This window comes from Oncorhynchus kisutch, linkage group LG6 (genome assembly GCF_002021735.2).
Source record: "Oncorhynchus kisutch isolate 150728-3 linkage group LG6, Okis_V2, whole genome shotgun sequence".
Lineage (NCBI taxonomy): Eukaryota > Metazoa > Chordata > Actinopteri > Salmoniformes > Salmonidae > Oncorhynchus > Oncorhynchus kisutch.
Window position 1 is genome coordinate 35406656 of NC_034179.2, and position 24495 is coordinate 35431150.

The window sequence follows — 24495 nt, forward strand, 5'->3', positions numbered from 1 at the left end:
CCTGACTCCGAGCCCGCCTGCATGACCACTCTGCCTAAGCCTACCTACAGACCTGTACCTTTGCCTTCCGCTGGATTTTTGACCTCTGCTTATCCTGACCCTGAGGCTGACTGCCGTCCGGTACCGTTGCCTCACCTCTGGTTACTGATCCCTGCCTGCCTTGACCTGTCTATTACCTGTCCCTATTGGATCATTAAATGATTGTTTATTCAACACGGTCTGCATCTGGGTCTTACCTTAAACCTGATACCCTGACCATTATTCCGCAAGCTTTATACCACTTCAGCCGACGCTTGGTATTGTGCATGGTGATCTTAGGCTTGTGTGCGGCTGCTCGGAAATGGAAACCCACTTCATGAAGCTCCCTACAAACAGTTCTTGTGCTGATGTTGCTTCCAGAGGCAGTTTGGAACTCAGTGGTAAGTGTTGCAACCGAGGACATACGATTTTATGCGCACTCGGTGGTCCTGTTCTGTGAGCTTGTGTGGCCTACCACTTCACAGCTGAGCTGTTGTTGCTCCTAGACGTTTCCACTTCACAATAACAGTACTTAAAGTTGACTGGGAAGAAATTTGATGAACTGACTTGTAGGAAAGGTGGCATCCCATGACGGTGCCACATTTAAAGTTACTGAGCTCTTCAGTACGGGCCATACTACTGCCAATGTTTGTCTATGGAGATTGCATGGCTGTGTGCTCCATTTTTTTTTTTACACCTGTCAGCCATGGGTGTGGCTGAAATAGCCGAATCCACTAATTTGAAGAGGTGTCCACATCATTTTGGCCTTGTAGTGTAGGACTGTATTATCTTACACTTGAATCTGAAATAGGATTGCCTAAACTTCCATTCCCCTCATAAAACAGGATTACTACCACACAGAAATTAGCTGACACAAGCAGCCTGTATAAAAGCTTTTCAACATATGCAGTGACCTTTCCAGCTAAAGTAATCAATACAGTGTTGGCAACCTGAGGAGGAGCCCACATAGTCCATACATGCTACAGAATGAGAATTGAACTCCTTAAATGTCTGTAGTACACTCATGAACTGAACCTGACCTCAAAACTTTTGCCCACAGAGCATGAGAAGAGCAGCCTGTGACCCCTAACATCTCCAACGGTCTACAGTATCTTTCAACCCCAGTCTGTGGAAGTAGTTGATTCTGAAATTAGTCTGGGACTGTCTGGGAGATTTACAATAGTATTTTGTGTGAGAAATATTGTTGTGAAAAGGATTATAGCCTATAAATAAAATGAGACTGATTGAGATGGTACTGCAATTCAGGTGACCCAGTCCAGCAGTCTGCAATATCATATTACACACACACACACACACACACACACACACACACACACACACACACACACACACACACACACACACACACACACACACACACACACACACACACACACACACACACACACACACACACACACACACACACACACACACACACACACACACATGGGCTAGACCTAATGAGCACAATGTTTTTGTATTACTTAGACCTAACACCATATTGCTTGTTAGAATGTACATAATTTAGGTTATTACCCAGACTGGGCCAGGATAGGGCTGGCCCAGTCTGGGTAATAACCTAAATTATGTACATTCTAACAAGCAATATGGTGTTATACATTTCAATCCAAGGTGTGAGGAAATAACTCTCACAACCCCACTCCACTCTAACCAGTGTCGGGTAACCTACGCAGGATCTATTTTTACTTTCGCTCTTATTTGCTACTCCATTTAAAATGGTATTTTACCAGCCCAGACCAGCAGAGTGCTGCTCTTGTTAATATTTGATAGCTTGTACGAATTAATGTTGTATTAGTCTATACCTAGAGATATTCTAAATGCTTATTGACAGAAATAAAGTGCATTAAAACAGCACTCTTTTAATGATGAAGTCTAGAGATAGTAGTGGGTGAGGGTCATGTTTGAGATAGGTAGTCATGAAATATATTCATTCCTAGAATAACCTGTTAATGTTAGCTGATCTGAGATCATACCTAGGAATTATAATTATACATTATTTTGCAGAAAAAGCAGAAACTTAAACAGCTTTCATGGTAGGTTATCCTAGGGCTAGGTCATTGGAATGGCAGTAGCCTCTTATAAATTGACTAATGATAGCCCATGCCCATGCACTGACTTCAGTGCTGTCATTCTCACACGCGCAGTCACCCGGCTGTCGAAGTCTGGTGACAGGAATATGGGCGAATTGACTTGGAGAATCTTTTTCCTCGGTTTCCTTAATTTTAAAACAGAAAAATATGTCATCGCTGAAAACAGAAAATTGGGAATCTCATTTAGAGTTTTTCAGATCTGTGTGCTGCTATACGTGATCGGGTGAGGTGCATGTTTTATTTTATTGTATTGCATGCTCGCGACGTAAAAATAATGTACTAAATCATGTATTAAAAGTGTCAATCATTATTTAGATACAAAGTCGCAACTACAGTAGATTTAATTGTACATTTTGGGTGTCTTTGAGGTCGTTCAAACTGTCATCATGAAACATAGGGCTAAAAATGTTTTTATTAAACTTTTTACAATGATAGCCTACACCGGACAGAGCTGGGCCAAATGTGCGCCGCCCTATGGGACTCCCAATCACGGCCGGTTGTGATACAGCATGGATTCGAACCAGGGTGTCTGTAGTGACGACTCTAGCACTGAGATGCAGTGGCTTTGACCGCTGCGCCGCTGACTGACGATTTTGAAGCTATAATTTTTATAGTCATGGCACGCGTTCTGTAAGAGCTATTGAAGCTCGATATAGAAAAACAAAAAAAGGAAAACAACTTTCAATAGAAAAACCTGTGGGTTTTTGTCGATTCTCCCCCAATTCAGAATATATCATTTTCATAGTCATGAGCTATTGAAAATTGAAAGCAAAAATAAATAAAATAAATCTAAAAAAAATAAAAGGTGTCGATTTTTGTCCATCCTCCCCATTCAGAATATATAATGTTCAAAGTCTTACACAAAGTGTGTAAGAGCTATTGAAGATTGAATGCTACAAGCTCGTGTCACACCTGTATTTGGGGAGTTTCTCCCATTCTTCTCTGCAGACGCTCTCAAGCTCTGTCGAGTTGGATGGGGAGTGTTGCTATACAGTTATTTTCAGGTCTCTCTAGAGATGTTTGATTGAGTTCAAGTCTGGGCTCCGGCTGGGCCACTCAAGGACATTCAGAGACTTGTCTTGAAGCCACTCCTGTGTTATCTTGGCTGTGTGCTTAGGGTCGTTGTCCTGTTGGAAGGTGAACCATCGCCCCAGTCTGAGGTCCTGAGCGCTCTGGAGCAGGTTATCATCAAGGATCTCTCTGTACTTTGCTCTGTTCATCTTTTCCTTGATCCTGACTAGTCTCTCAGTCCCTGCTGCTGAAAAACATCCCCACAGCATGATGCTGCCACCACCATGGCATTCAGTCCAAATAGCTCAATCTTGGTTTCATTAGACCAGAGAATCTTGTTTCTCATGGTCGGAGAGTCTTTTACGTGACTTTTGGCAAACTCCTAGAGGGCTGTCATGTTACTGAGGAGTGGCTTCCGTCTGGCCACACTACCATAAAGGCCTGATTGGTGCAGAGATGGTTGTTCTTCTGGAAGGTTCTCCCATCTCCACAGAGGAAGTCTGGAGCTCTGACAGATTGACCAACGGGTTCTTGGTCACCTCCCTGACCAAGGCCCTTCTCTCCCCATTGCTCAGTTTGGCCAGGCGGCCAGCTCTAGGAAGAGTCTTGGTGGTTCCAAACTTCTTCCATTTAAGAATGATGGAGGCCACTGAGTTCTTGGGGACCTTCAATGCTGCAGAAATGTTTTGGTACCTTTCCCAAAATCTGTGCCTCAACACAATCCTGTCACGGAGCTCTACGGGCAATTCCTTCGACCTCATGGCTTGGTTTTTGCTCTGATATGCACTGTCAACGGTGGGACCTTATAGGTGTGTGCCTTTCCAAATCATGTCCAATTAGTTTTTTATTTGTAATAAATGTAACCTTTATTTAACTTTTTATTTCATCCATTTTATAATAAGGCTGTAACATAACAAAATGTGGGAAAGTGAAAGGGTCTGAATACATTCCGGATGCACTGTATGTTCATCGATACAATTTTATACAAATATCAAAATAATTGCAATTTCGGTAAATGGAAATAGTTCATAGTAAGGATGAGGTATTTTCTGCATATCCATTGTTCTTTCAAAGGCCAACCCTACCATTTGATTGCTTGGCCAAAAAGCATTTTTGTTTCATGTCATCTGACCATAGCACCGCCTGGAGTTTGCAAAATGACATTGGCACAGTGGCTATTTTAGCATGTCAGCATAGCCACTACACAACACAACACTAAACAATACAGGAATTGTACAATAACGGTGACAAACGGTGCCCACAAACAGTTAGGCCCTACATAAAGCTGTCCCAACAGCAGAGCTTTCTTTTCAGCACCATGGAGTAAATCCTTACCACCGCCACACCTGGCTGTCAGCGGAGCCTTATCTGGCAGTGAAACAGTTAATTCAGCCTCATTTCAGCCTCTAAAAGCATCCAAGATGGTGTAGCAGTCAGACGTCTTTTGTCTTCGTCTTGTCATGTCCCGTGTATATATCTTTTTATATATTTTTTCTTCGCTTATATTTTTTATATTTTTCTTAACCTCAACTTCAACATACTCTTCTGCAATCCGCCTCACCCAATGTGGTATGGATCTGCTATTTTCTTTACTTCAGAACCGGAAACCCCAACAGAAACTGGCCAGCTAACTAGCTACTAGCTACTAGTCAGCTAACCACTGCTAGCGGACATCAGCTAACCTTTAGCCCAGACAACTCTTGCCAGTCTACACAGCGCGATTCAAACCAGAGTATATCAGACCTTTTTTTCTCCATATCTCCGGATTCGTACCGCAAGCTCTTTACCTTTTCACCTGTATCATCGCAGCTAGCTAACTGCTATCTGAGTGTAAACTCATGGCTAGCGTCTCTGTCCCGAAGCAAGCACCAATTAGCCTGGAGCTAGCCTATGCTACCGACGTAATCAGCTCGAGGTTTTTTTTCAACAGGCACCCCAATCGCGACATCCCCTGAATAGCCCATCTGCTAGCCTGATAGCCATGGACCGCTAGCTGTCTAGAGCATATCAGACTGTTAGCTCAAGAGGCCCTTCGGACAATTTCTTGGGCCACTATACCTATTTTGCCAATTGGCCTGGACCCTTTTACTACACGGAGCCCTGCTGATCCATCTCGGCAGGTCTGCCGATGTAACTGCATGAGGGGGCTACAACAGACTTCTTTCGTCGCAACGTCCCTCTAAGGCCCTTCTGCTAGCTTGCTATCCCTGGCCTGCTAGCTGTCTGAATCGCCGTGTCTCCAGCCTGCTTAGCTACTCACTGGACCATAATGATCACTCGGCTACGCATGGTTTGTGAATATTGTCTTATTTCACTGTGGAGCCTCTAGCCCTGCTCAGTATGCCTTAGCTAACCCTTTAGTTCCACCCCCCACACATGCGGTGACCTCACTTGGTTTAAATTATGTTTCTAGAGACGATATCTCTCTCATCGTCACTCAATGCCTAGGTTTACCTCCACTGTATTCACATCCTACCATACCTTTGTCTGTACATTACGCTTTGAAACTATTCTACCGTGCCCAGAAACCTGCACCTTTTACTCTCTGTTCCGAACGTACTAGACAACCAGTTCTTATAGCCTTTAGCCGTACCCTTATCCTACTCCTCCTCTGTTCCTCTGGTGATGTAGAAGTTAATCCAGGCCCTGCAGTGCCTAGCTCCACTCCCATTCCCCAGGCGCTCTCATTTGTTGACTTCTGTAACCGTAAAAGCCTTGGTTTCATGCATGTTAACATCAGAAGCCTCCTGCCTAAGTTTGTTTTATTCACTGCTTTAGCACACTCTGCCAACCCAAATGTCCTAGCCATGTTTGAATCCTGGCTTAGGAAGACCACCAAAAACCCTGACATTTCCATCCCTAACTACAACATTTTCCAACAAGATAGAACTGCCAAAGGGGGTGGAGTTACAATCTACTGCAGAGATAGCCTGCAGAGTTCTGTCTTACTATCCAGGTCTGTGCCCAAACAATTTTACAAATCCATCTTTCCAGAAACAAGTCTCTCAACGTTGCCGCTTGCTATAGACCACCTTCTGCCCCACCATATGTGAATTGATTGCCCCCCTATCTATCTTCAGAGCTCGTGCTGTTAGGTGACCTAAACTGGGACACCCTTAACACTGCTCTTAAATGCAAGTAAAACTAAATGCATGCTCTTCAACCGATCGCTGCCCGCACCTGCCCGCCTGTCCAGCATCACTACTCTGGATGGTTCTGACTTAGAATATGTGGACAATTACAAATACCTAGGTGTCTGGTTAGACTGTAAACTCTCCTTCCAGACTCACATTAAGCATCTCCAATCCAAAATTAAATCTAGAATCGGCTTCCTATTTCGCAACAAAGCATCCTTCACTCATGCTGCCAAACATACCCTCGTAAAACGGACTATCCTACCGATCCTTGACTTCGGCGATGTCATTTACAAAATAGCCTCCAACACTCTACTCAGCAATTGGATGCAGTCTATCACAGTGCCATCCGTTTTGTCACCAAAGCCCCATATACTACCCACCACTGTGACCTGTATGCTCTCGTTGGCTGGCCCTCGCTTCAGATTCGTCGCCAAACCCACTGGCTCCAGGTCATCTATAAGACTTTGCTCGGTAAAGCCCCGCCTTATCTCAGCTCACTGGTCACCATAGCAGCACCCACCCGTAGCAGGTGCTCCAGCAGGTATATTTCACTGGTCACCCCCAAAGCCAATTCCTCCTTTGGCCACCTTTCCTTCCAGTTCTGTGCTGCCAATGACTGGATCGAACTGCAAATATCACTGAAGCTGGAGACTCATATCTCCCTCACTAACTTTAAGCATCAGCTGTCAGAGCAGCTCACAGATCACTGCACCTGTACATAGCCCATCTGTAAATTGCCCTTCCAACTACCTCATCCCCATACTGTTATTTATTTATTTTGCTCCTTTGCACCCCAGCATCTCTACTTGCACATTCATCTTCTGCACATCTATCACTCCAGTGTTTAATTGCTTTATTGTCATTATTTTGACACTATGGCCTATTTGTTGCTTTACCTCCCTTATCCTACCTCATTTGCACACACTGTATATAGACTTTTAAATTTTTAATTAATTAATTATTATTAAAATAATGTTTATTTATTTTTCTATTGTATTATTAACTGTATGTTTGTTTATTCCATGGGTAACTCTGTGTTGCTGTTTGTGTCGCACTGCTTCTCTCTGTAATATGGCCAAATAACAAGTATCCTATTTCAGGCTCACTGTGTAGACAAATTCCTCCTATGTCTCTGACCCATTAAAAAATAATTCCCTATTGCAGAAAAAACACTATTTCCATTGATCGTTAATTCTATTGACTTCTCATCCTCTTGACCTCTCGTACTCTGTCTCTGCGTTGTGTATTTATCTTTAAAAGATTCTTATAACGCTGAGAAAGGGGGATACCTAGTCAGTTGTCCAACTGAATGTATTCAACTGAAATGTGTTTTCCACATTTAACCCAACCCCTCTGAATCAGAGAGGTGCGGGGGGCTGCCTTAATCAACATCCACATCTTCGGCGTCTGGGGAACACTGGGTTAACTGCCTTGCCCAGGGGCAGAATGACAGATTTTTACCTTGTCAGCTCAGGGATTCAGTCCAGCATCCTTCCAGTTACTGGCCCAATGCTCTGGCCACTAGGCTAGAACAGAATGTTTATGTTTTTAAATAACATTCTTAGGATGTTCTTTGAACGTTACTCATGTTTTATTGTGGTTTTTATGGAACATTTTCATAATCTTCTGAGAACTTCACTTTAAATAGAACCATGAGGAAACCTGCAGAAATGGTTATGCGGAAGTACTGAAATTCCCACAGAAGAACATTGTTTCTTAATGTTCTGGGAACGTGACTTTAAATAGAACCATGAGGAAACCTGCGGAAAACATCACCTACTGGGCACAGATGTCAATTCATCGTCTATTTCACATTGGTACAATGTAATTTCATTGAAATTACATGGATGTAACATTGATTGAATGAGTGTGTTCCCAGCAGGTATGCCTCAGTGCTGAAATCCCCACATTGTTTCTTAACGTTCTCTGAATATTCGGAGAAAATTACTTTAAATAGAACCATTAGGAGACCTACAGAAAACGGTATGCTGAAGTACTGAAATTCCCACAGAAGAACGTTGTTTCTTAACGTTCTCGGAACATTCTGAGAACTTGACTTTAAATAGAACCATGAGGAAACCTGTAGGAAACATTATTCTGTAGTACTGAAATTCCCACAGAAGAACGTTGTTTCTTAACATTCTCTGAATGTTCTGAGAACATGACTTTAAATAGAACCATGAGGAAACCTACAGAAAATCTTATGCTAATAAAGTAATGAAATTGTGGAAAGCTTGTATGCAAAATAACCCTGGGACAACCACGATCTGGCCATGCTCTAAGAAACATATGGTTTCAGAATGTTATGGACTAACTGGGGCTGGACTTGAACCCCATTGTGTTTGAATTGAAGAGGACAGTCCATAAGGCTTAAGTGCAGATGAAGGATTTCAAGGATCTGGAAATATTCTGTATGGAGGAATGGTCTAAGACCCCTCCCAATGTGTTTTCTAATCTCATAAAACATTTTAGAAAGAGGCTCCGTGTCGTTATCCTCGCAAGGGCCCTGCTGGAGTATTTAAAACAGGGGATACTATCTTTTTGAGACTTCTTTTATATTATTTGTTAAACAAATTCCCTTTCTCTGAACAATTGTATTAGTATAAAATAATATATTTATATATATTTTTTTAATCATACAATATAGACAGTGTTATAGAGTGCACTTGACATTTCTATGTCTTATGACTCAGCACATGAATGAAAGCTTTAATACAGTGCCTTGCGAAAGTATTCGGCCCCCTTGAACTTTGCGACCTTTTGCCACATTTCAGGCTTCAAACATAAAGATATAAAACTGTATTTTTTTGTGAAGAATCAACAACAAGTGGGACACAATCATGAAGTGGAACGACATTTATTGGATATTTCAAACTTTTTTAACAAATCAAAAACTGAAAAATTGGGCGTGCAAAATTATTCAGCCCCCTTAAGATAATACTTTGTAGCGCCACTTTTTGCTGTGATTACAGCTGTAAGTCGCTTGGGGTATGTCTCTATCAGTTTTGCACATCGAGAGACTGACATTTTTTCCCATTCCTCCTTGCAAAACAGCTCGAGCTCAGTGAGGTTGGATGGAGAGCATTTGTGAAAAAATTTGTGAACAGCAGTTTTCAGTTCTTTCCACAGGTTCTCGATTGGATTCAGGTCTGGACTTTGACTTGGCCATTCTAACACCTGGATATGTTTATTTTTGAACCATTCCATTGTAGATTTTGCTTTATGTTTTGGATCATTGTCTTGTTGGAAGACAAATCTCCGTCCCAGTCTCAGGCCTTTTGCAGACTCCATCAGGTTTTCTTCCAGAATGGTCCTGTATTTGGCTCCATCCATCTTCCTATCAATTAACCATCTTCCCTGTCCCTGCTGAAGAAAAGCAGGCCCAAACCATGATGCTGTCACCACCATGTTTGACAGTGGGGATGTTGTGTTCAGGGTGATGAGCTGTGTTGCTTTTACGCCAAACATAACGTTTTGCATTGTTGCCAAAAAGTTCAATTTTGGTTTCATCTGACCAGAGCACCTTCTTCCACATGTTTGGTATGTCTCCCAGGTGGCTTGTGGCAAACTTTAAACAACACTTTTTATGGATATCTTTAAGAAATGGCTTTCTTCTTGCCACTCTTCCATAAAGGCCAGATTTGTGCAATATACGACTGATTGTTGTCCTATGGACAGAGTCTCCCACCTCAGCTGTAGATCTCTGCAGTTCATCCAGAGTGATCATGGGCCTCTTGGCTGCATCTCTGATCAGTCTTCTCCTTGTATGAGCTGAAAGTTTAGAGGGACGGCCAGGTCTTGGTAGATTTGCAGTGGTCTGATACTCCTTCCATTTCAATATTATCACTTGCACTGTGCTCCTTGGGATGTTTAAAGCTTGGGAAATCTTTTTGTATCCAAATCCGGCTTTAAACTTATTCAAAACAGTATCTCGGACCTGCCTGGTGTGTTCCTTGTTCTTCATGATGCTCTCTGCGCTTTTAACGGACCTCTGAGACTATCACAGTGCAGGTGCATTTATACGGAGACTTGATTACACACAGGTGGATTGTATTTATCATCATTAGTCATTTAGGTCAACATTGGATCATTCAGAGATCCTCACTGAACTTCTGGAGAGAGTTTGCTGCACTGAAAGTAAAGGGGCTGAATAATTTTGCACGCCCAATTTTTCAGTTTTTGATTTGTTAAAAAAGTTTGAAATATCCAATAAATGTCGTTCCACTTCATGTTTGTGTCCCACTTGTTGTTGATTCTTCACAAAAAAATACAGTTTTATATCTTTATGTTTGAAGCCTGAAATGTGGCAAAAGGTCGCAAAGTTCAAGGGGGCCGAATACTTTCGCGTGGCACTGTATATCCAGGGCATTAGGCCCAAACTGTAATTTGTTCACAGTTTGTTCAAATTACCATCAATGTAATTTCTATATGCGACTGACAACGGCTCAACATTTTCAAATGTGACAGAGTTAGAACGATTAAAAAAATTATAATAATTAAAGTTGAGGCTTAGACTAAATGTAAGAAATCAATCAATCAATCAATCAATCAATCAATCAATCAATAACCAGTGCATTTAAATTCTCAGGTGGGTCTTAGTGTATAAGAAGGGGTACCAATCGAGGGAAGAGACCGTCCAGAGCTCTGTCATCACCAAGCTGAAAGGAGTGGTCATGACCAACAGCACAGAATCTGGACTTTACCTATGGGGGGCTGAGGATTATGTCATACCTCCAACGGTGAGATCCGGGAACTTTTGGGGAGATTTTATGTACACAGGTAAAGCTGGCGCAGTACACAGCTTTACTGCTAGATGATTCATTCAAGTCTATTTGAGTTGAAGCTGAAGCTCATCAGTGATACAGCAAGTCATTGATTGTATATTTCAAGTACAATGAGTCACATTTTTATGGGGTCTTAACTCACTTTCATCAGTTTTCAATCACACCGAAATAGTTTTTTAAATAACATGACACCACATGCAGATTTATATCACATCAATAGAGACAGTATATCTGACCATGCCATGAGAATAGTACACTTTTACAAACACTGGCATAAGCATGTTTGTCAGCTATTTTGAACATACAGTTTTAGAATATGATAAGTTGACATGTATTTAGAGTGCTCTTCAATTATTATCAAGAACACGTCTGATGTCTTTAAATAATGTGCACTTTGTAAGGTCATGGAAAAGGCAATGATTGGGGTCATTGGACATTATACTTTGCAGGCTATAGAGCAATAGGACAATCACACATTTCGCTATATACTGTACATTTTTAACTATAAACTACTGAGTATTTTTTCTCCTCAAGGGACAAACCATTTCATCTGTCCTGTTAAATAAAAGAGAGAGGGTTGTCCCCCAAGTCTAATTGCTATAATTCTCTTAACCTTTAGCGACTCAGTGATAAACAGATTAAATAGAAAGGTCTGCTCTTGTCCACATGGTGAGCCCAGTCAGATCTCCTTCCTTTTGTAAGGCTATATTAATATGGAGTGAGAAGCTGTGCTATTTACATTTAAGCTTGCGGCATTAAAAGCTTTGATAAATTAATATGTATTTAGGGCTTTGATTTTGTACAATTAATACACAGTCCCCTAACTAACCTGACCGAGGAAAGTATAGTGTCCAACATTTTAGCTTGTTGTTGATTTTCAGGGTGAACAAGTCTTCTTCATTGTTACAAACTACCTCGAGACCCCAAATCAGAGGCTTGGGTTCTGTGCTGAGGTGAGTGAAAGCAATATTGTATTACCGTAATCGAGACAAAAATCTTGTTAATTGACTTTATTTTGAAAGATCCCCCAATTCTGAGATAGAGATTGGATGACTGTGCAGCTGAGATAGGAATACTTTAATGATCCAATCAAACAAGGAAATTAAACTCTGCACTGATGATGCAAGTATTCTCACCATATATGGCAAAGTAAACAGAAAATCGACTGGTAATTTGGGGCGGATGTCAGAATCCAAACTGCTTATAGCAGGTAATTATGATGCCTTAGTAGGCCCAACAGTTTTTTCCCCAGAGAGAGATGGCTTGACCTTGACCTTGCTTATTTGATATTATAGTAGGCTTTCGGTGCCGTTATGATGATTTTCAGAAAAGTTATGAAAATATATTAATTATATTTAAAATGATAAAAATGTTCATAGTATGAAGGGGGCGATGTGGCACTGTTCACTGGTCCAATAACATTGTGTAAAAAGCTTTAGCATTCAAATGATACTCCCTATTGTGTTCACCATGCTATTGTATGTTGCCGTCGTCTCTAGGCTCTTCAATACACAGCTTTGAATACAGGGTTGCATTTTCAACTCCAGCAACGTGTCCTTTTTTCTCCAGAGCCCTAAGGTGCCAGATGGCCAATGTGTAAACAATGAGGATTGTGCCGAGGGTGAAGTGGTAATAGCTGGCAATGGTAAGGACTAATATGGTCAACTGGGGCAGTCTATCTCATTTCAATTTCCAAGATAACATTTATTTACAGATTAACACTGGTTATGGTCACATTTCTCTTAAATGCACATTACCACTCATTTTTAGGAAGTGTATAAGAATCACCAGGGTTGGAATTGGACACATGTCTCTCTTAAAAAATTCCTTGATATTGACATTTAAATTGTTTTATTTTGCATGTCAAAATTATTCAACTCTGGGATCTCCTACGTGTTACCATTCCCCTTAATTTCCACCCAGAATATTATGTCTTTCCAGGATGGTGACAGGGATCTTTGCTTTTCCCTGCAGGGGTAAAGACTGGATTGTGTTTAAACTCTACAGGGACCTGTGAGATACATGGCTGGTGTCCCGTCGAGACGGTCCGGAAACCCTCGTGAGAATTCATCCTCTTTTGCTGTGAAAATAATGAAATACTCACTTTTGCATTGACCCTCCACTAAAGATTGAGGATCTTAATTTGAGCCAATTTGCTACAGCAGGAATATAATCCTGCAGCAACAGGACATGTGAATTATTATGTGGATTATAACTAATGGACATTTTTGTAGTGGTTGATACATTATTTTGTTAGGGCAAATCAGGTCTGAAATGTCAAAGTAGAAATGACAAACTTTAGAAGCCTTTTTAAAACTCAAATACCCTACAAGTTTGCATTTCTTGCTTTGGAGGAAAATTCTCAGCAACAAAATATTAAGATCCTATGTACTTCAGCATGAAGTACCTTGTCCTGATTATCTACCATTAGGTAGCAGTCACTCTGGATTAACACTTTTCCACTTTATTTCCAGGGAGGCTTTATTAAGCAAGGCAGAAAACTTCACAATTTACATCAAGAACTTTGTCAGGTTTCCAAAGTTTGAATTCTCCAAGTAAGTGGTTATGAGTGGTGCTAAGTGGTGCTTGTTCATACAGACCTCAAAGTAGTCCCTAGAGACTGTCTGTCCCTACAGACACAGTCAGTGTCAGTGACATAGATCAGTAAGTATGTGTGAGTTGGGCAGTGGGGGATACATGTCCTAGCACTGCTTTGAATAGCTATGAGGGTGCATAGTCCCTTCTATTTATATACCACCAAAGCTGTGTGTGTGTGTGTGTGTGTGTGTGTGTGTGTGTGTGTGTGTGTGTGTGTGTGTGTGTGTGTGTGTGTGTGTGTGTGTGTGTGTGTGTGTGTGTGTGTGTGTGTGTGTGTGTGTGTGTGTGTGTGTGTGTGTGTGTGTGTGTGTGTGTGTGTGGAGGTCATCTGAGACGTCCTTGACAGCAGAGCAGGCCCAGCCCTGAACAGGTGTTAAAACAGATCTGATTGGCTCACTGGGCTCTCATGCCAATAAGTTTGTTGTAGAAGGTTTAATCAGCTAGAACATTGGTTTTGTCTTTCCAAGCCTAACCTGGAAATTACAGAGACGTCAGACCTCTGCCAATTGATCATTTCAGTTGTAGATCTTTTGATTACGTTGTGTGTATTGAATGTAAAATGTCTAAACTATGAAGTAATTGATCTATAAAGTTACTTGATATGATATGTAGCTCTGTGCTATTCCTTATCTAAGTAAGGGTCAAAGAGAAAGCTTGTTATTTGAAGCTGATAAGATAACTTCACTGCTCAGTTTATTATGTTTTAGGCCTATGACCTTTTTGGGATTTAGACAAGGAAAAGTATGATACTGAACTACTAAGCACATAGCTAAAAGCTACTTGTCCTGTTCTGTCTTCTTTCCCCTCAGGTCAAATGTTCTGGACACCGGTAATGACTCCTATCTAAAGAGATGTTCCTATGACAACATCCTCCAACCCTACTGCCCCATCTTTCGTCTGGGAGACCTGGTCAGCAGGACTGGACACGACTTTCAGGACATGGCTGTAGTGGTACAGATTTACAATCTTTTTGTTTTGAAATGTACACTTTATTTAACCAAGTAGTCACATTGAGGTTAGGTGACCTTTTTCCCTGGCAGAGCTGGCATAGAGGGGCAGCAATGTTGTATAAAAACAAAGGTTTATCAGCATACAGTACGTTCCTACCCAGGAAAGACACTCAATACAATGCATTAAACAGTCAGTAATCAGGGTTGGGTTTCTAGTTTAACAGTGCGTCCGAATTATGTTTTTCAGGCCTTCGTCATGCTATCCAAGCAGTGTGGGAGGGATGTAGGTCTCTCTTCCTTCAGTCCATTTCATAATGATGCTTGCTTTCAGGCAGTTAGGTAATTACCATTATTTTGATGACCTTTAATTAGACTTTTGCCATGTAGGCTGCCGTCATTAGGCATGAAATTGAAATGAATAACAACTATGGTTGCATAATAACAACATTATGAAACATAACAGTTGTTAGATCTCTATTAAGTGGCTTGACACAGAGCCCTGTATAACGTACCCTCACCTCAACTTCCCAGCAAGGTCAGGTTAGACATTTACAAGTAAATACTACCTCTGGTTGTTAGTGTAGCAGGACACTCAGCATAGAAGAAAACAATAGTTAACCAGAGCCATTCTTACCATATGTCAAATCAAATCAAATCTATTTATCACATGCGTCGAATACAACAAGTGTAGACATGCTTATAGGCATGCTTATTTAAGATTGTGAGGAAATTACTCTTAAAGAACGACGCATCCTCGACTGACTGGATGAGGTCAATATCCTTCCAGGATACCTGGGCCAGGTCGATTAGAAAGGCCTGCTCGCAGAAGTGTTTTAGGGAGCGTTTGACAGTGATGCGGGGTGGTTGTTTGACCACGGACCCATAGCGGATGCAGGCAATGAGTCAGTGATGGCTGAGATTCTGGTTGAAAACAGCAGAGGTGTATTTGGAGGGAAAGTTGGTCAGGATGATATCTATGAGGGTGCCCATGTTTACGGATTTAGGGTTGTACTTGGTGGGTTCCTTGATAATTTGTGTGAGATTGAGGGATTACCTTCTGCACAGGCACCAAATCCTTGTTCCAATCTCCTGACCCACAGTATGTAAAGGTACGGCTGACTATGTCGGTTGCGGATGGTTTATTTATTTGTTATTATTATACTGCTTCTTAACACAGCGCGCATCCAACCCGGAAGCCAGCCGCACCAATGTGTTGGAGGGTACACTGTGCACCTGGCAACCTTGGTTAGAGCTCACTGCGCCCGGCCCACCACAGGAGTCGCTGGTGCGCGATGAGACAAGGACATCCCTACCGACCAAGCCCTCCCTAACCCGGACAACGCTAGGCCAATTGTGCATCACCCCACGGACCTCCCGGTCACGACAGAGCCTGGGCGCGAACCCAGGGACTCTGATGGCACAGCTGGCGCTGCAGTACAGCACCCTTAATCACTGCGCCACCCAGGAGGCCGCGGATGGTTTATTTTTTGACCGGCAGTGCTTAGCAATATAATCTTGAGGCTATATCTTGCTTATCTCTGGGATTGACCCAGGATGACGCTTAAATGCACAATATGTTTAAGTTGCAACTTATTCTGTTTAGGTTTATTAGATGCTAACTGAACACTTTATTCACGGGAGCCTCCTCAGTTCATATGTTAGTAGAAGTTCTAGTATAGTGAGAGGTGAACATATAGTTGGGATTTTATTTTTGTTTTACCTCTTGTTCGAGGTCGCGCCGTGCTTCTTTGGCATCGGCCAGACAATGTGTTTATTATTTTTATTTTTCCTTTTTTTTTCTCTCCTGTTTGTGCATGCCTGTTTAATGTGGGTGTAAGTGTTGGGGAAATTAGGGGTACAGGGTGGGAAGTAAAGGTGCTTGCAGGGGGAGGGGTGGGTTGGATACTGCTCGGGTGTAGGTGCTACATATGCTGATTGTGGTGGTTTGGTGCACTTTCTTACCTTTTTATCAAGTTACATGTTATGCAGGCCACTATAGGAACTACAAACGAGAGGAGGGCGGGGCTTACATTCACTTCCTGGAATGTCAAGGGTTTAAACGAACCAATTAAGAGAGGCAAGGTCCTAGCCCACTTGAAAGCACTCTCGTCTGATATTATATTTTTGCAAGAAACCCATCTGAAAAATAACTCTCATTGCAGACTTAAGTGTAGGTGGGTGGGGCAAGTGTATCACTCTAACTTCTCTGCCAAATTGAGAGGCACAGCGATTCTGGTATGGAAAGGAATTCCCTTTCTACATAAAACCACTATTGCGGATAAAGAGGGTCGGTATGTGATCGTAATAGGAGAAATCCACTCTACCTCAGTAACTCTACTAAATATCTATGGGCCAAACATTGATAACCCCTCTTTTTTCAAAAGAGTCCTTGCCCTGATTCCAGATATCTCCCATACTAACCTGGTCATTGGAGGGGACCTTAACTGTGTGCTAGACCAATATTTGGATAGATCCTCTACCCGGCGAACCCCTACCTCCTATGCAAGCGAATTCTTGAATACCTACATAAAAAATACTAACTTATTTGATATATGGAGGATCGCTAACCCTACGGGTAGGGAATACTCCTTTTACTCTCATGTTCACAATGTTTACACTCGAATTGACTACTTTTTGTTGGATGCTAGACTACTCCCCTATACCTGTAATGTGAGGTATCATGATATTACAATCTCGGACCACAGTCCACTCACCTTCTCCCTGAGATTGGGTGACATTGTACCAAACGAGAGGGTCTGGAGGTTGAATCCTCAGCTCCTCACAGAACTAACATTCTGTGAATATCTTAAAGACCAAATTACATTTTTCTTTGATACCAACGACAACACAGAGACTTCCCCAGCATTATTGTGGGAAACACTGAAGGCTTATCTGAGAGGCTGTATCATCTCCTTTCAGGCTGCCAGGAGTAGGCAAAACAGAGGAAAACTGGAAGAACTGGAGGGACAAATTCACTTACTGGATAGGAAGAATCTATGGAGAAACATAAAAAAATGACCTCTTTAAAATTAGAATATAATCAGATTCTCTCAGCTAAAATTGCTAAATCTTTTCTCTATGCCAAGCAAAAATATTTCGAGTTTGGTGACAAACCACACAAATTACTCACCAGACAACTTCGAAAAAATGTGAGTGACCGAATGATTCACAAAGTTAAATCTGCATCTGGGGAATTACTCTCTTCCCCCAAAGACATCAATGACAGATTCCGGCAGTTTTATGAGACTCTATATACATCTAAAGCGGATCCTAACCCCTTAATTATGCAAACATTTTTGGAGGACTAATCTTCCTGCCCTGAACCAGAAAGATTCTAACTTCCTGAATAAGGAAATATCTCTTGATGAAATTCAAGAAACAATTAAATCTCTAAAGAGTGGCAAGACCCCGGGCCCAGATGGATACCCTGGTGAATTCTATAAAACATTCAGCAACATGCTCTCTCCCTACCTGCACAAAATGTTGGTTCAGGCCAATGAGGATGGAGCTCTCCCTTCTACTTTGGACGAAGCGTTCATTACAGTTATACATAAGAAGGGTAAAGATCCAGAAGAGGTAGGGTCATACAGACCAATATCTCTCCTTAAGTGTGGGGGGGGGCTTGTGTGTGTTTAATAAAAAATATTTGAAACAAGAAAGTACATCTTGAATAGCGCTGCAATAGAGTCATCCTCCATATTTAGAGCAACGCTTATCTCTCTCTCTCTCTCTGTCTCTCTATCTCTAACCCTCTCTCTTTCTCTCAGGGTGGGTCAGTTGGAATTCTGATTGAGTGGAACTGTGATTTGGATAAGGACTACTCACAGTGTAACCCAAAGTACAGCTTTACTCGTTTGGATATCAACTTAAACAGCACTGTCACGTCAGGCTACAACTTCAGGTACATCTTGACATGCATTAATAAGCAGATTGTACTTCAAGCAGATATAATAATCCATGCCCTCATTCTGAAAAGGTATTAGCTTCAACTAATAAGGCTGCATTTAATCTCAGATCTATCTCTACCAGGCAGTTGTTGACATTTCTGTTCCAAACAGCTGATTTGTTTGTTTTCCAGATATGCCCGGTATTACAAAGATGAAGCTGGAGAGAGCTTCCGGACTTTATATAAAGTCTATGGGATTCGCTTTGATATCATGGTGAATGGACGGGTATGAGAGTGATTCTTGCTACACTTAATTGAATGTGTTGATAGTATTCATATTACAGTCTGTCAGATCAAATGTTCTTTATTGTGTTTTTCAGGCTGGAAAATTCAACATCATTCCCACAGTAATAGCTATTGGGACTGGGTTCGCTATTATGGGCATGGTAAGTATTTTAATAGATTTGTGTATTCATTTGTTTCCAATAGACATACTGGTCCCCCAAAATATATTCCTCTGGGATTCTATGTAATGTAGCATGGCCAGATTGGATGTTATCAAATTATTTTGAATAATCACCACAAGAGAGCGATCCCCTGTCATTGTTCAATGAAAGAGTCATCTTCTTAATTCCAAATCGATGTCTAGCTCATATCCCCTTGCTTAGGCACTCCTGTAGATCTGAAACAATAGGGTAGGCGTAAGCAGTATGCAGTGTTGGGGAGTAATGAACTACGTGTAAATCAACTAGTAATTTAACTACATTTTGCAGTACCTTGGTGGTCGTTTAACTAAATCAAAGATTGCCTATTATATTGACAAGATATTCGGTGACCGCTCTAACAATAGAATACTCCTTAAAGATGGAAGTTATGCAGGAGGATGAGAGATCAGGTGGGACCATTCTAGCCGATGAGAGGGCAGATATGTGTGAACAACAGGCCATAGAGCTAGATAGAGGACTCATCTTTGTATCTGTGCAATTATAGCGTGGCAGCATGGGCAGCGCCATTGAAGCTCCATTTTAAAGTAGTCCATTTTCTTCTTCATTGGCTGCTCGCTCCCAACTCATAGCAATCACCACCCAGTTGTCTACTTTAAAATGGTGGAAGGCCTCAATAGCAATGTCCATGCTGAAATGGGTTATATCCATGATGTATTTCTATAACAGGCACAACCCCAATATAGTCGTTTTATCAAAGTGGCCGAAATGCCATGTGCCTGCCTTCACTTATATTAGTGCATTCGTAACAACCTAACCATTATGAAACTTATATTCAATCAAATGAGCCCCACGTAACAAATCAGCAATACTTTTTTTTTTGTTGACCAAATTCGACACTGACTTCCATAAAAAAAATGTTGACAGATTTTGGGCCGAGTAAAACCAATCGCTTCGCCTTTTCCTCTCTGACTAAATTCAAATCTAAGTAGTGTAGTTTTCAGTAGTTAATTACTTTTGTTATTGGAACTACACACCCAAAAATGGGTGAAGTAGGGAATCATTTCCTCTCGTTTTTGGCATTAGTCCTGCCTAATTCTCACTTGAGACATGTTTTTTTGTTTAATAGGCTAAATAACAACGTTAACAAAGTGATCTGTTCTTGCAATTTGTGGTCTATGAAATGTAAGATTTATATGAACATTTTTCACCTAGTAGTTTGGATGAAGTGAACTACTTCTTAAGGGCTTTATTAAGGGATTTATTTCTTAAGTAGCTTTATTGTATCTTAACTTCATCCAGTGTGAAGTAATTGGTAGTTTATTATGTTGTTAAAATATACTTTCAGAGTAGCTTCCCCAACACTGGCAAGATGACTACATTTTCTTTTGCCTATCAAATTCTGTCAGACCTACAGGAGTACCTTGGGTGTATAGGGGTTAATTTGGGATTCAGAAACCCTCTGCCCCCTTGTATAAGATTTTAGTCATATTAGTCATATTATTTATCAGAGAAGACAGCTCTTTGAAGTTTGCTGTTTACATTCACAGGACACTTAGTGTTTTTTTGTTTTTGCTATGGCCTAAAGAAGTTACCTCAAGCCTTATGTTTTTGCTATGGCCTAAAGAAGTTACCTCAAGCCTTATGTTTTTGCTATGGCCTAAAGAAGTTACCTCAAGCCTTATGTTTTTGCTATGGCCTAAAGAAGTTACCTCAAGCCTTATGTTTTTGCTATGGCCTAAAGAAGTTACCTCAAGCCTTATGTTTTTGCTATGGCCTAAAGAAGTTACCTCAAGCCTTATGTTTTTGCTATGGCCTAAAGAAGTTACCTCAAGCCTTATGTTTTTGCTATGGCCTAAAGAAGTTACCTCAAGCCTTATGTTTTTGCTATGGCCTAAAGAAGTTACCTCAAGCCTTATGTTTTTGCTATGGCCTAAAGAAGTTACCTCAAGCCTTATGTTTTTGCTATGGCCTAAAGAAGTTACCTCAAGCCTTATGTTTTTGCTATGGCCTAAAGAAGTTACCTCAAGCCTTATGTTTTTGCTATGGCCTAAAGAAGTTACCTCAAGCCTTATGTTTTTTTATTTATATCATACTGATTACTGTGATCTATTGTATGTCTTGACCTAAACCTGGGCTTTGTGTTTGTTTTTCGTTTCAGGGAAAATTTGTGTGCGATATGATATTCATCTACATGATGAGCACGAGTTCCTACTTCCGAGACAGGAAATTTGAGATTCTCAAGTAAGACACCATGACATGGTATTACTATTAAATACAGAATTTACACTTTGTATTTTAATCAATTAAAGTATGTATTTGAAGTCTGGGATTGCTTGCTCTGTAAAACATCCCTTTAACAGGAAAGAACGGATTAAGAAGCACAAAGAGAGTGCGAAGACAGTGGTGAACCGAGACACAAGAAAACACAGGACACATGCTGGGGAACAACATGAGCTCACCACACTCTCTACGAAAAAAGAGGAGAAACCAGAGCCCGCCACTCAGGACACAGAGAAACAGGACCTTAAAACTGGGGAGAAAAAGGAGGTTCATATTCTCTCTCCGCGAACTGTGGGGCAACGGTATAATACTCACCCTCCACGACCACGACACTAACCAATTAATTCAGAGTGAGACACATTTTTATTTACCCTTTATTAACACAGGTTGGCCGATTGAGGTCAGAAGACTTGTTTTTCAAGGAAGACGTGAGACAAAGAAAGAGGTGCTGCTATCGTCAAGACGGCTAGACCGGGTCCTCTAGCAGGTGGAAAGGGAAACGAGGGTGGGTGAGGTGGTGATCCTGATGCCCACCCTCCTTCTTCTCTACCAGCGGAGGTTGCTGATGCTGACACTTGGCTTTGGTTTTCCAATGTCTCAAGAGTGATGTGTGTGCTGATTGGAAATGATGGTGACTGATAGGCTAGCAAAGAGAAATGGAAATGCTCTCCTCGCCTTACACTTTACTGGCGCAATGACAATGCAGACGCTCTACGTAGCGAGATATTTATCAAAGAGAAAAAGCACTATTGCATTTCTATGGTATTATATTTGTTTAAGATGGAAGCATAATGCATCATGCAATCATACGATGGTGTTCCTTCACACCTAAAGAGAGCTTGTAGTATAATTATATCCTTGTGAGTCATATTATGGAATTCCACATATCGTGAGATTAGGCCTACAATTGCTTTCTCATGTCATTGGAAAATACACTGGGTGTGAGGTTGTCTATCATAAATACTTTGCATTTAATGTGATTACTTGTCATTTCCATCATGTATTGACTGGGGACTTATTTGTGAAGGAATGTAACTTTTTTTCTGAGTGATTTGTGATGTTTTTTTTGTGCTTCCCATGACTGTGTTTTTGTATTAAAAAAAAAATATATATATATATATATATATATTAGTGCATACCTATGTTGTACTATACAGGGCGCATTTGAAAAAGAGACCTAGATCTCAAAATGTCTTCCCTGTTAAAATAAAGGTCAAATAAAATATAAATGTCCTGTGACTAAAGGAGTGGTTTGTAATGTATTGGCTTGATATTCAAAACATTTTTGTATTGGTAATGCATTTTTATGGGCAATCGCCATACAAATATTTAGTATCAGGCCCATCACCCTGTAGCCTACTACTTATCACCATGTTTATAACCTAGATATGCTTATTATAAAAATTTCAACTGCTAGAGAACTTGGAAAATTCAGTTATCCTATAGACGCAATAGAGCAGAGAAACAATAACATATTGCAGCAGTTCAGTGCATGAGATAAATATTTTATTAGTATACAAATAGAGTTGCTGACTTATACACTACATGACCAAACTTATGTGGACACTTGCTCGTCCAACATCTCATTTCAAAAACATGGGCATTAATATGGAGTTGGTCCCCCCCCCTTCGCTTCTATAACAGCCTCCACTCTTCTGGGAAGGCTTTCCACTAGACGTTGGAACATTGCTGCGGGGACCTGCTTCCATTCAGCCACAAGAGCATTAGTAAGGTCAGGCATCGATGTCGGGTGATTAGATCTGACTCGCAGTCGCCATTCCAATTCATCCCAAAGGTGTTTGATTTGGTTGAGGTCAGGGCTCTGTGCAGGGCAGTCAAATTCAATCCACACCAATCTCAACAAATCATTTCTGTTTGGACCGTGCACAGGGGGCATTGTCAAGCAGAAACAGGAAAGGGCCTTTCCCAAACTGTTGACACAAAGTTCAAAGCACAGAATCGTTAATATTTCCCTTCACTGGAACTAAGGGGCCTAGCCCGAACCCCCCAAAAACACCCCAGACTATTATTACTCCTCCACCAAACTTTATAGTTGGCACTATGCTTGTGTGCAGCTGCTCGGCCATGGAAACCCATTTCATGAAGCTCCCGACAAACAGTTTGTGCTGATGTTGCTTCCGGAGGCAGTCTGGAACTCTGTAGTGAGTGTTGCAACTGAGGGCAGACGATTTTTACATGTTACAGCACTCGACGGTCCCGTTCTGTGAGCTTGTGTGGCCTACCACTTCACAGCTGAGCGGTTGTTGCTCCTAGACGTTTCCACTTCACCAAAAAATTTAAATGGCCAAATACACTAATTTGAAGGGGTGTCCACATACTTTTGTATATAGTGTACTTCACATAGCTGTATAAACAGTTAATCTAAATCAAATCCAATATAAACAGTTAATCTAACATATTTCATCAATCACCTATATCTACAAACAGTGTGTGGGCAGTTAATATTCATTTCTCTGACATTAGGGTTAAAACCAAAATCATTCTGGTCAGCTATATTAGTACACATGCACCATTCCGTAGAGGAAGGTCCAGAACAGGACGTAGGTAAAAAGACCTCCAACGAGCCCTCCTGTGAAGAGCATCCTCCGAGACTTGAAGCACTTGTTCCACCTGCGACTAGCCTTGAGGATTAGAAGAAGGGAGAGTAGAAACGAGGCGAGGAAATAGAAGATAAATCCGTACAGTCCTGTGAGCCCAAGGATGCCCGCTGTTGCCCCGGACAGAGCCGACACAGACGTCCGACAGTAGTCCAGCATGGCGGCGTTGCCCCTCACAGCGACCTCGCTGATGAACTGTGGTCCCTCTCGTTTTGCTACGATGACTGAGGACATGTCTGCACTTGGTTTGATTGCCAACGATAAAAGCTGCTGCTGCAAAAAAATGCATTATTGATTACATGTTGCCTAATACTTTCATGATCTTGAACAAATTGTGAATCATTTGTCAATCTAGCCTATTTTGTTACTAACGAAAGTGCTAGCTAAATTGACATCTGGACTGTAGCTAGCTGGTAACTCACCGAATGAAAAAATAATATACAGTGCTTCGTTTACTTCACAAACACATCAAATGGACATCGTTTGTGACACGTAATATTCCCACAGAATGTATTTACTAACGGCTTCGCTGCTGGAATGTAATTACAGAAATAAAGCAAATTCAACCTAGCTTGCACAGCAGATGCGACCCGTCATTCTGAATCGGCCATTTTCTTGTTAAATGCATTCTGGGACATTTGTTTTTGTATCAA

General features: G+C 41.2%; 2 protein-coding genes across 7 annotated transcripts; one reads left to right on the top strand and one right to left on the bottom strand.

The window, feature by feature from the left end:
* Positions 1 to 1961: 1961 nt before the first annotated feature.
* On the top strand, positions 1962 to 22456 carry p2rx5 (purinergic receptor P2X, ligand-gated ion channel, 5). The gene is made up of 13 exons (XM_031826661.1): positions 1962 to 2355; positions 10869 to 11019; positions 11946 to 12017; positions 12634 to 12709; positions 13039 to 13123; positions 13539 to 13619; positions 14472 to 14613; positions 18380 to 18513; positions 18691 to 18784; positions 18879 to 18944; positions 21103 to 21185; positions 21305 to 21526; positions 21611 to 22456. Exons 1-13 carry the CDS (start codon positions 2105 to 2107, stop codon positions 21621 to 21623), a joined length of 1470 nt encoding a protein of 489 aa, XP_031682521.1. The 5' UTR covers positions 1962 to 2104; the 3' UTR covers positions 21624 to 22456.
* Positions 22457 to 22708: 252 nt separating this feature from the next.
* On the bottom strand, positions 22709 to 24465 carry LOC109892134 (ER membrane protein complex subunit 6-like). Of its 6 annotated transcripts, none has more exons than XM_020484563.2 (2): positions 24410 to 24465; positions 22709 to 24112 (listed from the first exon to the last, which is right to left on the bottom strand). In XM_020484563.2, the coding sequence occupies exon 2, from the start codon at positions 24074 to 24076 to the stop codon at positions 23741 to 23743; it is 336 nt and encodes a 111-aa protein (XP_020340152.1). In that variant the 5' UTR covers positions 24077 to 24112; positions 24410 to 24465; the 3' UTR covers positions 22709 to 23740. The 6 variants fall into 6 exon arrangements, with proteins under 6 accessions (XP_020340152.1, XP_020340151.1, XP_020340150.1 ...); XM_020484562.2 differs by having other exon boundaries at positions 22709 to 24109; positions 24265 to 24454; XM_020484561.2 differs by having other exon boundaries at positions 24265 to 24454.
* Between the last annotated feature and the right edge of the window lie 30 nt (positions 24466 to 24495).

What these genes read in the sequence shown, in the direction of transcription:
- p2rx5 (XM_031826661.1), top strand. Translation starts at nt 2,105, where the DNA reads ATGGCAGTAGCCTCTTATAAATTGACTAATGATAGCCCATGCCCATGC. An exon ending in TTCAGGACATGGCTGTAGTG is followed by an intron (nt 14,614 to 18,379) that starts GTACAGATTTAC and finishes TCTTTCTCTCAG; the next exon opens with GGTGGGTCAGTTGGAATTCT. An exon ending in GGTTCGCTATTATGGGCATG is followed by an intron (nt 18,945 to 21,102) that starts GTAAGTATTTTA and finishes TTTTCGTTTCAG; the next exon opens with GGAAAATTTGTGTGCGATAT.
- LOC109892134 (XM_020484563.2), bottom strand. Translation starts at nt 24,076, where the DNA reads ATGTCCTCAGTCATCGTAGCAAAACGAGAGGGACCACAGTTCATCAGC.